At 45.5% G+C, this 15,968-nt stretch overlaps 1 protein-coding gene across 1 annotated transcript in view; it reads right to left on the reverse strand.

Annotated features, from left to right (window-relative positions):
• Positions 1-15,968, reverse strand: part of NCAPG2 (non-SMC condensin II complex subunit G2) — a 431,039-nt gene that overhangs the window by 85,304 nt on the left and 329,767 nt on the right. The window contains exon 25 of the mRNA XM_086941500.1: positions 14,276-14,379. Within this exon, the coding sequence (XP_086797626.1) occupies positions 14,276-14,379 (104 nt within the window). The remainder of the gene's footprint in view (positions 1-14,275; positions 14,380-15,968) is intronic.

Consider the following 15,968-nt stretch of genomic DNA (forward strand, 5'->3'; position numbering starts at 1 on the left):
CACTGGGGGGAGGGACTGCTTGAGCCCACGACGTCGCCGCCGTGCCAATACACGATGATGGCTGCAGGGACGTTCAAGGCAGTCACATGTCTGCACTCCAGATTACTCACGGACAATTTGCAGCCTCTTGCGCGACTAAAAACCCAATGGGAGGCAGACCTGCAGAGAGAGATTCCGGACACGACGTGGGCTCAATTAGTTCAGAGAACCAGGAAGAGCACCAGAAACGCCCGCTTCCAATTGATACATCTCTACATTCTTCATAGAGCCTACCTTACCCCGCATAAAATAGCACGATACTTTGGCGCAGTGGACGCAGCGTGCCCCAGATGTGCGCCATTAGATGCGGACTTACTGCACATGCTGAGGAACTGTCCACACCTGCAGGACTTCTGGAGAGAAGTGGGCGACACCTTGAACGAGGTCACGGACAGGGATCTGCAATATGATAGAGCAACTACACTCTTACACTGGTTTCCGCACACACGCAAGAATAAACTGACGAGCAAATTCATAGACATGGGCCTACTTATCGCGAAGAGGGAGCTCACCAGGGGGTGGAAATCAAAGACAGCGCCGACACATCGGAAATGGCTGACCGAGTTTCAGAAATGGGCGGCTGCAGAGAGCACTATCAGATACCAACTAGCACGACGGGGGTCAGACGAGAAAGCTCAGGAAACGGCACTAGCGTGGGAAATCCTAGTCCAGACACTCAGGGATAGTGCAGTGGAGAGTGAAGAGGAAGGGGAAGCAGAAGACCCAGGGGACCCAGGGGTCCCAGGGGAGGCGGTGCCGATCCTAGCGCCTACCACGGACACACACACTCAATAATCAACTCCACACTCCGTAGATTACCAACACACTTCAGTATACTGCTATAGGACACAGGCACAGGACACCATAGAACGCCAGTGGGGGGGGGGGGGGGGGGGGGGGGGTAAGAGGGGGGGGAGGAAGGGGGGGGGGGGGGGTGAAGCATCCCAATGATACCAAGAATCGCAGCAAACACTGGTCGGATGCTGGAGGGGGGGGTTGGTTGATAAAAGTTAAAAGCAGATAGCGGTTGACCACTGGACACGCCAACACTTGGTGGTGGAGAGGATGCACTGATTGCGACAAACGCCACCCGGCCTCCGGGATGCGGGTTATAAGGCTGTGCAAATACTAACCGGGAGAAATGTGAGAAGCTGGGGTCCCGCGCAAACATACTTGCATATTTACTGTAATGCTTGCATTGGAATCTGCAATAAAAAATTTTTACAAAAAAAAAAAGAAGTAGTGTCAGCTTTTCGGAAGTATTCTGATGTCCTTGAGCCAGCTGATGTGATAGCTGATGCAAAGGAACTACGTAAAGGCCTTTTTCTTTCTCCCCAGGTACCCGATGCAATCCGACGGCTATTCGCGTTACGGGATGAAATGTTTCGGCTCCGGGACGAAGTACGGAAACGGAAAGCTGGCGAGGAGCAATCGAATACGACTGGCGGCGGGAAGCAGTCATCCATCTTTTATTCAGATAATATCAATGCAGTGCATGCTAAACCAATGCGGGAGGCGGCGCCTTTGTATGTTCCCCCTAAGGGAGCGGGTACTAGTTCAGATAGAGGGTCGGTGGATGCTCAAGGGTATTTTATCTATAATTGGGTTTATACTCCTTGGAATAGGGCTGACGTAATGGCATTGAAGGCATCATTACCTGATCCACGAAAGAATCCTGCAGCCTTTTATGAGGAAGTTGAAAGGGCTTTGAATTCCTGTACTATGACTCTGGCCGATATTGATTTATTTTTCGGGCTTATATTACCCTCAGATATGTGGAGATCAATCCGAAAGGTTGATGACCTTCAGGCATTTAAAGTTCGATGGGCGGACCTTGAGGATGAGGACAGGGAGAGGAAACCAGCACAGAAGCCGCCCCAGCCCATTTTAGATCTTCCCGCTGCTATTTTAGTTAAATTAAAAACACTTATCCCCCCCTAAAAGGATTGATTGGACTATGTTAGCATCATGTAAACAGAAAGCAGATGAATCTGTTTCAGATTTCTTTACACGATTTGAGGAAACTTTTTATGATTTTAGCGGTCAGTCGGTCACGGACGAAACGGGCCGACGCCTTTTTGTTGATAAATATGTTTCGAATTTATTACCAAGTATAGCAGCTCGATTAAAAGCGAACGAAAGTTCTTGGACGATTTCGACACCAGCATCCCTCCTGACGATGGCTCAGTATGACGAGCGTCAGGAACTAGAAGCGAAGGGTAGTGAGGAAAAGAAATCTAAAGATCTGAAAATGAAGGTTAGGTTAGCACAAGTATATGGGCCGCCTCGTAGAGGTAATGATCGGGGCAGCAGGAATTATTTTAGTTCTCCATCAGGCCGTACTGATTTGGCCTGGGATAAATGTGCCTATTGTAGACAGAAAGGCCATTGGGCGAATGAGTGTCCGTTGTTGCGTGCACAGCGACAGGAGCGTGGGCAGGGATCTATGAGGGATAGAGGTAATTTTTCAGGTTCTAGAGGCAATACGAATGATCGAGCTAGGTTTGAATCTAATGTGCGACCCAGAGATGGGTCCAATGTTTTTGATCGACGAAACCAGTACCAAATGTCTGATTATGCACCTCCCGAGCAGCATGATTCCCAGTATGCATAGGATTGCGTAGGATGGGGTAAGGAACCAGTTGAAGTGCCAGTAGATCAGAGGGGTCCTTATGTTACAGCACATGTTTTGGGCTCTACTGATCGGTTCCTGGTTGATACAGGAGCTACTCTTAGCGCTTTGTCCAAAAAATTGGTTCCGAGGGCTCCCCTGTCTGACTCAACAATTACGTCAATAGGGTTCGATGGAACGCCTTCTGTTAACCCACTATCACAACCTCTTGCACTTTATGTAGATCAGTTTGCTGCATCATGCCCATTCCTACTCTCCCCGAAAACTCCTGATAATATCGTGGGCCTAGATATGCTCAAATATTTCTGGGCCACAATACGGTGCTCCCCTGAGGGAGTACGTGTTATTCTGAATGATAATTATCCTTCAATGGAGAGGGTGTACATGATTACCATAGAGGCTGCACTGGCCTCTTTGCCTGAAACATTTTGTGGGCCACGTCCGATACCGACGTGGGACAGATGATTATCCCTCCGGTGCACATCAGTGTAAAGGAGGGAGCTGTGCTGCCACGACTGCCTCATTATCGGATTTCACATGAGGGGGAGGAGGCGCTCATACAGATAGTGCAGGACTTGATTAAAGTAGGGGGGGTTGAAGAAGTTCCATATAATGTGTGCAACAGTCCTATTTTACCGATTTTGAAGAAAGATACTGATACCAGGATTTATCAATTCATTATCGATTTGAGGGAGGTTAACAAGATAGTGATACCTCAATACCCAGTGGTTTCTGATATTACGACACTTCTTACTTTGGTCCCGCCTACTGCAACAACGTTCTCTGTTATAGACTTGAAGAACGCCTTCTTTTCAATCCCTATTCATCCTGACAGCGGATATCTTTTCGGTTTCACGTTGAATAATAGATCGTACAGATTCTGTAGGGTTCCTCAAGGCTATACTGAGAGCCCTAGCATTTACAGTCAGGCATTAAAACGACAATTGGATTCTTTTGTTTTACCGGACGGTGTGGCGCTTATACAATATGTCGATAACATCTTGTTGGCCGCCGACACCCCTGAACAATGTGAGGAGTGCACCTTGTCATTTCTTAACTTCTTGGCATCCCACAATCATAAAGTATCGAAAAAGAAGCTGCAATATTGTAGACCAAAGGTAACCTACTTAGGTCACCTTTTGTCTAAGGAGGGGCGTGCACTCACACCGGATCGTATCCAAGCCATTTTAGACACACCAATACCCTCCACGCAGAAAGAAGTTCGAGCCTTTTTGGGTCTTATCTCCTTTTGTAGACAGTGGATATTAGGGTTTTCATATATAGTTAAACCACTATTAGCCCTTCTGATAAGGGATAACGCAGTTCCCCTTCCATGGACAGATAAATGTGAGAATGCTTTCCAACAATTACGTCAGGCCCTTTGTTCAGCACCAGTGTTAGGCACCCCTGATTACACAAAGCCCGTTACATTGTATGTACATGAGAGAGATGGGTACGCGTTATCAGTGTTAGTGCAGATGCACGGCGATAAACAGCGCCCTTGTGCATACTTCTCGTCAGTGCTTGATCCTGTAGCTCGAGCACTACCTGGATGTTTTCGCTCAGTTGCAGCGACAGCTGTGTCAATACGTCAGAGTGAAGGGATAGTCTTATCTCATAAGCTGTTGGTGTTGGTCCCCCATGCTGTTGATGCTCTTTTGAATCAGACAAAGACGCAGCATTTAACCAGTGCTCGTCTGACCGGATACGAGATGACGTTGTTGGCTCCTCATATAACTTTGAAGAGATGTGCAACATTGAATCCAGCTACGTTGTTGCCCTTCCCAGCGACTCAGCCTGAGGCGCAAGAGACACATGACTGTGTCTTTGTGACTGAGGAACAGACAAAGGGTCGTATTGATTTGCAGGATACGCCCTTTACAGCTGTGGATGGTGAGCTGTGGGTGAATGGGTCCTGTTTAAAGCTACCAGACGGAACCACTTCCGCAGCATATGCAATCACTACACTGCACACGATAGTGGAGACAGCACGCATACCACAGAAATCAGCTCAGGCAGCAGAACTGATAGCGTTGACACGAGCTTGTGAGCTTAGTGCAGGATTATGTGTGAATGTTTATACAGACAGCCGCTATGGTTTCGGAGTAGCCCATGATTTCGGCCTACTCTGGAAGGAAAGGGGCTTTTTGACATCACATGGAACTCAGATAATGTATGGAGAATTAGTACAAAATCTCTTGACTGCGCTGATGAATGATACCAAGAATCGCAGCAAACACTGGTCGGATGCTGGAGGGGGGGGTTGGTTGATAAAAGTTAAAAGCAGATAGCGGTTGACCACTGGACACGCCAACACTTGGTGGTGGAGAGGATGCACTGATTGCGACAAACGCCACCCGGCCTCCGGGATGCGGGTTATAAGGCTGTGCAAATACTAACCGGGAGAAATGTGAGAAGCTGGGGTCCCGCGCAAACATACTTGCATATTTACTGTAATGCTTGCATTGGAATCTGCAATAAAAAAATTTTACAAAAAAAAAAAAGAAGTAGTGTCAGCTTTTCGGAAGTATTCTGATGTCCTTGAGCCAGCTGATGTGATAGCTGATGCAAAGGAACTACGTAAAGGCCTTTTTCTTTCTCCCCAGGTACCCGATGCAATCCGACGGCTATTCGCGTTACGGGATGAAATGTTTCGGCTCCGGGACGAAGTACGGAAACGGAAAGCTGGCGAGGAGCAATCGAATACGACTGGCGGCGGGAAGCAGTCATCCATCTTTTATTCAGATAAGATCAATGCAGTGCATGCTAAACCAATGCGGGAGGCGGCGCCTTTGTATGTTCCCCCTAAGGGAGCGGGTACTAGTTCAGATAGAGGGTCGGTGGATGCTCAAGGGTATTTTATCTATAATTGGGTTTATACTCCTTGGAATAGGGCTGACGTAATGGCATTGAAGGCATCATTACCTGATCCACGAAAGAATCCTGCAGCCTTTTATGAGGAAGTTGAAAGGGCTTTGAATTCCTGTACTATGACTCTGGCCGATATTGATTTATTTTTCGGGCTTATATTACCCTCAGATATGTGGAGATCAATCCGAAAGGTTGATGACCTTCAGGCATTTAAAGTTCGATGGGCGGACCTTGAGGATGAGGACAGGGAGAGGAAACCAGCACAGAAGCCGCCCCAGCCCATTTTAGATCTTCCCGCTGCTATTTTAGTTAAATTAAAAACACTTATTCCCCCCCTAAAAGGATTGATTGGACTATGTTAGCATCATGTAAACAGAAAGTAGATGAATCTGTTTCAGATTTCTTTACACGATTTGAGGAAACTTTTTATGATTTTAGCGGTCAGTCGGTCACGGACGAAACGGGCCGACGCCTTTTTGTTGATAAATATGTTTCGAATTTATTACCAAGTATAGCAGCTCGATTAAAAGCGAGCGAAAGTTCTTGGACGATTTCGACACCAGCATCCCTCCTGACGATGGCTCAGTATGACGAGCGTCAGGAACTAGAAGCGAAGGGTAGTGAGGAAAAGAAATCTAAAGATCTGAAAATGAAGGTTAGGTTAGCACAAGTATATGGGCCGCCTCGTAGAGGTAATGATCGGGGAAGCAGGAATTTTTTTAGTTCTCCATCAGGCCGTACTGATTTGGCCTGGGATAAATGTGCCTATTGTAGACAGAAAGGCCATTGGGCGAATGAGTGTCCGTTGTTGCGTGCACAGCGACAGGAGCGTGGGCAGGGATCTATGAGGGATAGAGGTAATTTTTCAGGTTCTAGAGGCAATACGAATGATCGAGCTAGGTTTGAATCTAATGTGCGACCCAGAGATGGGTCCAATGTTTTTGATCGACGAAACCAGTACCAAATGTCTGATTATGCACCTCCCGAGCAGCATGATTCCCAGTATGCATAGGATTGCGTAGGATGGGGTAAGGAACCAGTTGAAGTGCCAGTAGATCAGAGGGGTCCTTATGTTACAGCACATGTTTTGGGCTCTACTGATCGGTTCCTGGTTGATACAGGAGCTACTCTTAGCGCTTTGTCCAAAAAATTGGTTCCGAGGGCTCCCCTGTCTGACTCAACAATTACGTCAATAGGGTTCGATGGAACGCCTTCTGTTAACCCACTATCACAACCTCTTGCACTTTATGTAGATCAGTTTGCTGCATCATGCCCATTCCTACTCTCCCCGAAAACTCCTGATAATATCGTGGGCCTAGATATGCTCAAATATTTCTGGGCCACAATACGGTGCTCCCCTGAGGGAGTACGTGTTATTCTGAATGATAATTATCCTTCAATGGAGAGGGTGTACATGATTACCATAGAGGCTGCACTGGCCTCTTTGCCTGAAACATTTTGTGGGCCACGTCCGATACCGACGTGGGACAGATGATTATCCCTCCGGTGCACATCAGTGTAAAGGAGGGAGCTGTGCTGCCACGCCTGCCTCATTATCGGATTTCACATGAGGGGGAGGAGGCGCTCATACAGATAGTGCAGGACTTGATTAAAGTAGGGGGGGTTGAAGAAGTTCCATATAATGTGTGCAACAGTCCTATTTTACCGATTTTGAAGAAAGATACTGATACCAGGATTTATCAATTCATTATCGATTTGAGGGAGGTTAACAAGATAGTGATACCTCAATACCCAGTGGTTTCTGATATTACGACACTTCTTACTTTGGTCCCGCCTACTGCAACAACGTTCTCTGTTATAGACTTGAAGAACGCCTTCTTTTCGATCCCTATTCATCCTGACAGCGGATATCTTTTCGGTTTCACGTTGAATAATAGATCGTACAGATTCTGTAGGGTTCCTCAAGGCTATACTGAGAGCCCTAGCATTTACAGTCAGGCATTAAAACGACAATTGGATTCTTTTGTTTTACCGGACGGTGTGGCGCTTATACAATATGTCGATAACATCTTGTTGGCCGCCGACACCCCTGAACAATGTGAGGAGTGCACCTTGTCATTACTTAACTTCTTGGCATCCCACAATCATAAAGTATCGAAAAAGAAGCTGCAATATTGTAGACCAAAGGTAACCTACTTAGGTCACCTTTTGTCTAAGGAGGGGCGTGCACTCACACCGGATCGTATCCAAGCCATTTTAGACACACCAATACCCTCCACGCAGAAAGAAGTTCGAGCCTTTTTGGGTCTTATCTCCTTTTGTAGACAGTGTATATAAGGGTTTTCATATATAGTTAAACCACTATTAGCCCTTCTGATAAGGGATACCCCAGTTCCCCTTCCATGGACAGATAAATGTGAGAATGCTTTCCAACAATTACGTCAGGCCCTTTGTTCAGCACCAGTGTTAGGCACCCCTGATTACACAAAGCCCGTTACATTGTATGTACATGAGAGAGATGGGTACGCGTTATCAGTGTTAGTGCAGATGCACGGCGATAAACAGCGCCCTTGTGCATACTTCTCGTCAGTGCTTGATCCTGTAGCTCGAGCACTACCTGGATGTTTTCGCTCAGTTGCAGCGACAGCTGTGTCAATACGTCAGAGTGAAGGGATAGTCTTATCTCATAAGCTGTTGGTGTTGGTCCCCCATGCTGTTGATGCTCTTTTGAATCAGACAAAGACGCAGCATTTAACCAGTGCTCGTCTGACCGGATACGAGATGACGTTGTTGGCTCCTCATATAACTTTGAAGAGATGTGCAACATTGAATCCAGCTACGTTGTTGCCCTTCCCAGCGACTCAGCCTGAGGCGCAAGAGACACATGACTGTGTCTTTGTGACTGAGGAACAGACAAAGGGTCGTATTGATTTGCAGGATACGCCCTTTACAGCTGTGGATGGTGAGCTGTGGGTGAATGGGTCCTGTTTAAAGCTACCAGACGGAACCACTTCCGCAGCATATGCAATCACTACACTGCACACGATAGTGGAGACAGCACGCATACCACAGAAATCAGCTCAGGCAGCAGAACTGATAGCGTTGACACAAGCTTGTGAGCTTAGTGCAGGATTATGTGTGAATGTTTATACAGACAGCCGCTATGGTTTCGGAGTAGCCCATGATTTCGGCCTACTCTGGAAGGAAAGGGGCTTTTTGACATCACATGGAACTCAGATAATGTATGGAGAATTAGTACAAAATCTCTTGACTGCGCTGACGCTCCCTAAAAGGATAGCTATAGTGAAATGTAGTGCACACAAGAAAGCGACAGACAAAGTGGGACAAGGAAACGCTTTTGTAGATCGAATAGCACGTGAAACTGCGATGCAGCCCGGATCCACTTCAATGTATGTCGTGAAGTCACAAGCTGAACGGTGGCACGATGCTAAGGAAAAGGTACGAGAAATGCAAAGGACTGCTACTGAGAAAGAACGAGACCAATGGTTCAAAGATGGAGAGTTGGACGATGAGGGTTGTTGGAGGAATAAGCAGATGGATAGGTGGAAGTTACCTACAGCCTTCGTACAACCTATGGTTCAGATGGCACATGGGCTAGCACATTTTGGAGCTTCGGCAATTGTGAAATTGCTTACGCAAGTTTGGGAGCATCCAGAAATTGCTAGCACGGCTAAGAGAGTGGTACAGACCTGCATGATTTGCCTTAAATATAATCCTGGAAAAGGGACACAAACTCCAGCAGGAGGATTTGTAACACCCACTGCACCTTTTGAAGTATTGCAAATGGATTATATTCAGCTGCAATAATCTGAAGTATGTCCTGGTTGTGGTTTGTGCATTCAGCAAGTGGATTGAAGCATACCCTACTAAGGACAATACCGCAATGACTACTGCTAAGGTACTTTTGAAGGAATTCTTTCCTCGTTTCGGTGTTTGCAGATTGTTGTGGAGTGATAACGGGCCCCATTTTGTGGCAGACGTTATTAAGTATGTCCTGAAGGGATTAGACATTGTACAGAAGTTCCACGCAGTATTCCACCCGCAATCGGCTGGATTGGTGGAAAAGTACAATGGCACGCTTAAATTGAAAATAGCGAAGATACAGGCTTCCACTTCTCTGACCTGTCCAGATGCTCTGCCTTTGGCGTTGTTGTCTATCAGATCGGTACCACACTCTCGGAGGGGCTTAACGCCCTATGAAATAGTTTTTGGGCGCCCCATGAATATATGGGGGGTGCCCAGACCAAGTTCAGTGTATGATGTACCTTGTGTTTTAATGAATGACTATTTGGCACAATTAACTGATAGCTTGGTTTCCATTCATCAACAGGTTCGAGAAGCGCTCCCTGATCGGTCCACAGGAGAAGGTCATAATCTCCGGCCTGGTGACTTTGTCCTCGTGAAATCCTTCGAGAGGTCGAGTAGCCTAGAGCCGAGATGGTGTAGCCCTGAACAAGTCCTCCTAGCCACATGAACAGCAGTACGAGTGACAAATCGCAGGAATTGGATCCATTCTATCCACTGCCGAAAAGTGCAACCTGATCTGGTGGAACCTGCTGTACTGACTGACCATCGAGATATCCTGACTACGGAGAGAGGCCGTGCTGTGGTACCTGACGATTCTGAGGAGTTCTTCCCGGACCAGACAACGCCTGCATCGAGAAGATACAATTTACGACCAAGGAAAGAATCTGCAATTGTATGAGGAGTTGTCAGAACGGTCCGTAGGTTAGTGAAACGGTGAGCCAATGAGGCAAGGGGTGGGGAATCAGCCATGCATTAGAGTAGTGACACCCGTCTTGGCCCGATGGTGAAGAAAACAACGGCTACCTACGGGGTAAGAGTTCTGACAACAGTTTAGTTTCAGGAAGATACTGTGTACATTTGCTCAAGATGGATAAGAGAAAGATTTTTCGTTCTGGAGGGCTCATTATCGTTATAGCAGTTATCGCTACAGTCATGTGGTTTGTTGAGGAGAAGGCTCCTGCCCGTGAACTATATGTTGTTTCTACTCCAGTCCCTGATGAGCACTTTTTCTATACACTCCCATATCAAGAGTTGAAACATCGACAGTCATATTTGAATAACACCTTTATTCAGATGTTGCATCATACCCACGTTGCTACAAACGCCACAGATTGCTGGATATGTGGGATGATGCCAGCGCATCAAAAGAAAGGGGGGACACGGTTCATTGCACTTCCCTTTTCTCACAATGGCTCTTGTAGAGCGTGGTATACGTTGCTTTTTGCTTCAAGAAAGCCTACAGTAGGACGACTGATTTTCAAACTGAATAAGGAGTGTCATCAAGATAAAGACGGCTATCCACAAGCCAATGGAACTATATGGGAGTGGGAAGAGTATCGACCGGACAATGAATCGACCCCTTATGTCTTCACGAACACTAGAGACACTGTTGGGCAAGAGAAGTTTGTGATTTCAGTGGCCCAAGCACAAGCTGATTTATGTGTACAGAGTGTAGGCCACATTCCTGTAGGTGTTAGTGATTGTATTGTTGTATTGAACATTGATGGCCTGAATAACAGTACTTTCCTTGCTTCACATAACACCTATTTTGTATGCGGGATTAAGGGCTATTATCGATTACCAGCCGGATGGTCTGGAGTATGTTATGTATCGTTTTTATTGCCACCTGTATTCTTGGCACCTGCATCGTATCATAAAGACTTGAAGTTATTGAATAATGTAACTGTGAACAGATTCAAACGGACTTTATCCATAGACGATGTTGATCAAACGGACACTAGTCTGCAACAATATATAGATTTCAATTTAGGATTGTTTTTCTTTGTGGGAGCTGCTCTGAATAGCAGAAAGATACGACGATTAACAAGAGTAGTGGAAGCGGTTACCAATCAAACTACGGCGGCTCTTTAGAACCTTACCGAAGAGCTGCAAATTACTAGGATTGTTGAGTTGCAGAACCGGATGGTTCTCGACGTTATGTTAGCAGATAGAGGTGGAGCTTGTAGAATTATTGGAACCAGCTGCTGCGTTTTTATACCTGATCATACTCCTTCTGTGTATAAAGCCATTAACAAATTGCACAAGATTGCAGCTGATATACATCAAGAAAATGGATCTTGGACTTTCTCTGGGTGGTTCTGGACCTTGATTTCTACATGGGGTTGGAAGGTCCTCACTGGAATATGTATAATTGTTGCCATATTATTCACCTGCTGTGTATGTATTCAATGTAGTCCAATGATATGCTCGCTATGTGTCTCACTTTGTGTGCCTAATAAACAAGCTGTTGCGGATGCTGCCCATAAGAAAAGTATAACTAGAAAGATAGCGGATATAATGAGCATCGATATAAACAATGAGTATTTAGATTATCCGAGAAAACCGAATGTCTTCAGCAAATGCTGAAATGGTCGTCTGTTGTAAATGAAACGGCGATAATGTTAAGCATTCGCTGAAGACATGTTATCGTGTCTTCATTTACAGTTTTCCCGCTCATACTTGAAAATATGGCCGGACTCCATTTTTGTTTTCTGGCGTCCATCTTGTATGCTACACTTCGCCATGTACTCGCCACGAGGCAAGTCCTACTTCACTGACCATCACCCCTGGAGTTTGCCCAGCAACAGGCTATAAATAGTTCCAGCTTGCCTAGCGCATGCTCAGTATGTGTAACATCTGTTTCTGTTTAGAGGGGATTGGAATGTGCATTCGGTGGGCTTCATGAACCGTTAACTCCACCCATGTATCGATCATGTTCGAGAAATATCCATACATGGTTGTAAATCATGCTTTTGAGCTGTGACAGCCCACTTATGAGCCCCTTCTTTGTGTATAAAAGGGACCGCATGTCCGAGTTCTTTGTGCTACCTTGTACAATACTGTAGAGTGTTGTGTGGGCTGTAGTACCACCTTTAAAGGTTTATTAAACTATGTTTTTGTATTTCCAGTTTACGTGCCAATTTCTTATGTAGTCTGAGGACTTTACGTACAGAAGGGCGAACCCTTTCGCACTCGCAGGCCTTGCTGAGGCCTGTACTCATCAGTATCACTGCTGTAAAGTGGACCTCAGTGTGACTCATCTTGCCTATTCTCAACCAACTGTATCAACACTCATCTCATGCAACCCCAAGATGGGCCAGTGTCACAGCTAAAGGTCCACCTGCAGCACCAGCTCTTGTAAAAATCCTCCTGCAAGCGGCACCTCTGCGAGGCTAGGACCATAAATACTTCCTCCTACTTGGCCGCAAAACACTAAAACAACCTCTCTCTCTCTCTCCAACTCCGAACAGCCTCAACCCTTGAGGAGTTCAGGAAGAGGTTGAAAACCTGGATATTCAACAGACAGCCCGGAGCAGTGCCCCTGCACCAGTATACCCTCATGGGTGATAAATTGAGCTCTATAAATCAGCTTTGATTGATTGATAGTAGAGCCCTCTGCCACTCTAGATCATTATGTCTCACTGACCAGACCAGGCCACATCTGATCTCCACAGAGCACTGAATAAGTGTGCAGAACCATCTCCTGCATCCACATTGGGCCACTGGCACCATATAAGAAGAGATGTGTGGAGTGAGGATTTCAGTGTCTCCCATGTCAGTCTTGCTACTCATCAGTACTGTTCTGCTCATAAAATGTGTCACTGCTTGCTCACTGTCAAATGATGTATCACCTGGAGAACAAAACTCTCCCTTGAGAGTCAACTTTGAAGTAGTTGCGAAAAAAACACCAAGGACAAGACTGCAACATTGATCTGTAAAGGGGAGGGGAAACCAGGGTACATTCAATCTCTGTATGCCTGAGTGAATGCTCCTTGGCACTAATGGACTACGGAACGCCCGCTACGCTAGAATCAACAAATCCCTGCTACGCAAACTCCAGACCATCCAGGACACCACAGCCAGACTTGTCCTCGGCCTCCCACGACAAGATCACATCACCCAACACCTGCAAGACCTCCACTGGCTCCCCGTCGAGAAAAGAGTAACGTTCAAGCTACTCACCCATGCCAACAAATCCCTCCACAACACAGGACCCAAATACCTCAACAAAAGAGTCTCCTTCCACATACCCAAGAGAAACCTCTGCTCTGCCGACCTCGTCCTAGCAGAACCCCGCGCATCTGCAGAACCAGAGCGGGTGGAAGAGCCTTCTCCTACGTCGCGGCAAAGGCCTGGAATGAACACCCGGTCAACATCAGACGCTCTCCCACCCTGCACATCTTCAGAAAGAGCCTAACAATCCTTGCTTTTTGGCTGACTCAGAGTTTTACTAGCTACACTTTTTTAAAGTGTTCTATCCTTCTTTCAGTGCCCATTTTCCCATAAAAATCATAAATGACAAAGCAATAATTTGTTATCTTCATGTATCTTGTCCGCTCCAACATTTTCTGATCCAGAGTTTCTATTTAAAATAAAGAACAACATGCGCCATACAAAAATGATGGTGATGGGATATGCCAAAGTACAGAGTTGAACTAAAAGAAAACATTTGGAAGCTATAGGAAATCTATTGGACAGAAGCCAAACAATTCTAGATGCACGTTTCTGACAATTCAACCAATCAAAAGCAGCAGTTCTACTTATTCCATTGACTATTGCCTGTATTATTCTTCAGTACTAGTGCCACAATTACCAACCTAAAGCTTTAAAAAAAAAAAGCCAATTTAAGAAAGAGTGCAGCTGATAAATGCATCTCTTGACTACTGGAGGCACCTTATACTGGCATCTTACAAACATAAACAACACTGAAAAATATATATTTACCTCATGACGTTTGATGACTTGGCGATTATTGTCATTAAGCAACAAGAAAGCGGTGGCAAATGTGAACACGTTTCTGGCACAGTAAATTCTTCAATATTCGAAATCTAAAGGAAACAAATATTTTATTCAATACCAAAAAAGAGACCGACCAAAATGAAAGAAAAAGATGAGATTGAAACCAGAACGGCTCCAACTATCGCGATCATTTCATTTGCCATTTCTTAACTCAGAAATACTTTTCAAATCAGCACGGATAGAACTGGTCACTAGAAAAGCAGTAGTTAGTAAATGATAACATGCCCCCACCACCACCATTGAGTTATTGTAACTCAACAACGAGTTCCATTGTTTAGGCTAGGAGCTAATTAGCAAAATCCTAGTTACATACAAGTAGGAACAATTTGCATTCTTAATTAACAAATTACTTACCGTCTGTAACACTCTTTCTGGTGGAAACTCTACGTAGTGCAAATTCTTCAACTTGTGAATACTCCTAGGTACCAAATTGGAACCGGAAATTTTCCTCTGCATTGCTCAGGTCGCATTGTGCAGCTGCACATTGACTCGATTCGCCCACAGAAGTGATGATGGAGCAATTAATGCACCAAACCAGTGCACTGACAAAACTTTCTTTCTGTGCCTGAGCACGCAGATCCAGAGTTAGCGCCTTCTTTTCTTTATCACTTGACGAATTGCCTTTCTTCAAAATGTTTCGAGTATGCAAGTGAAGTGTTACCTTCTAAAACCACAGGCGTTAAAATTTGTATGGATTGTCACAAACAAATCTCACACAGATGCCCACGAGGTAAAGACCTTGTGCCTAGGGTTGGGCCACGACTCCCAAGTCATACAGGGAGTGTGCCATGATGAATCCAAAGGCGGTTCGGAACAAAAAGTCAAGCTGTATGTTGTAAAACATCTTTGGAAATCATGGAAAGGCCACTTCCACTCAAAATAAGGGTCTCGGACAAGTTTCCGTTCTCAGGGCTGAATCACAAGCAGTCCAAGGGACCACCTCCTAAACTGGCCACTCTCCTCCTGAGTAATATAGTCTCTTAGTGTTGGGAACAATTATTTCCACCATGTCATCATACATGCTGGACAAAATAATAAAATGTATCTCTCATCTTCAATGCAGGAAAAATTGCCACATGTGAAATTAAATGACTTTAATGGTAACATGCCCATTGGGGGTGTACCAGATGGAAGTCTCCGCAATCATCTGAGGAATCCAGTATTTAGATGGCTCCAGAGTTCTGCTCCAGGTAAAGAAGCATTCCGGCACAATGCCTTGTATACTTCAAAAGCAGGGGACGTTTTCTCCTTTTTCCACTGTAAAATGGGAGGTTTATGTTCCTCCTCTTTATGCAAGAAAGTTACTCATTCTGAGAGTATGGGTCTTCCACATGATGATAAACTGACCCCTAAAAACGTAAATCCATCCACTTGTTAAAGGCTATATTTGTTCAAAGTAAAATAATGGTCTCACCATTATGTAGCCTGAACATCACTGTGTTTTTCTAGCCTTGTTTGCTGGGCCCTTGGCTCTACAGTAGGCAGCAAACCTTTCAAGTAGATCTGTAAAGGGAGTTTCCTCAGCGAATAATGGAGATGTTGGTCCCCTATAGCCTTGGGGCATCACTGTGGTAGTAACCTCAGACACCACGGATTGAGTGCTTTGTGGTGTCCTGAG

Source organism: Lissotriton vulgaris, chromosome 10 (genome assembly GCF_964263255.1).
Source record: "Lissotriton vulgaris chromosome 10, aLisVul1.2, whole genome shotgun sequence".
NCBI lineage: Eukaryota > Metazoa > Chordata > Amphibia > Caudata > Salamandridae > Lissotriton > Lissotriton vulgaris.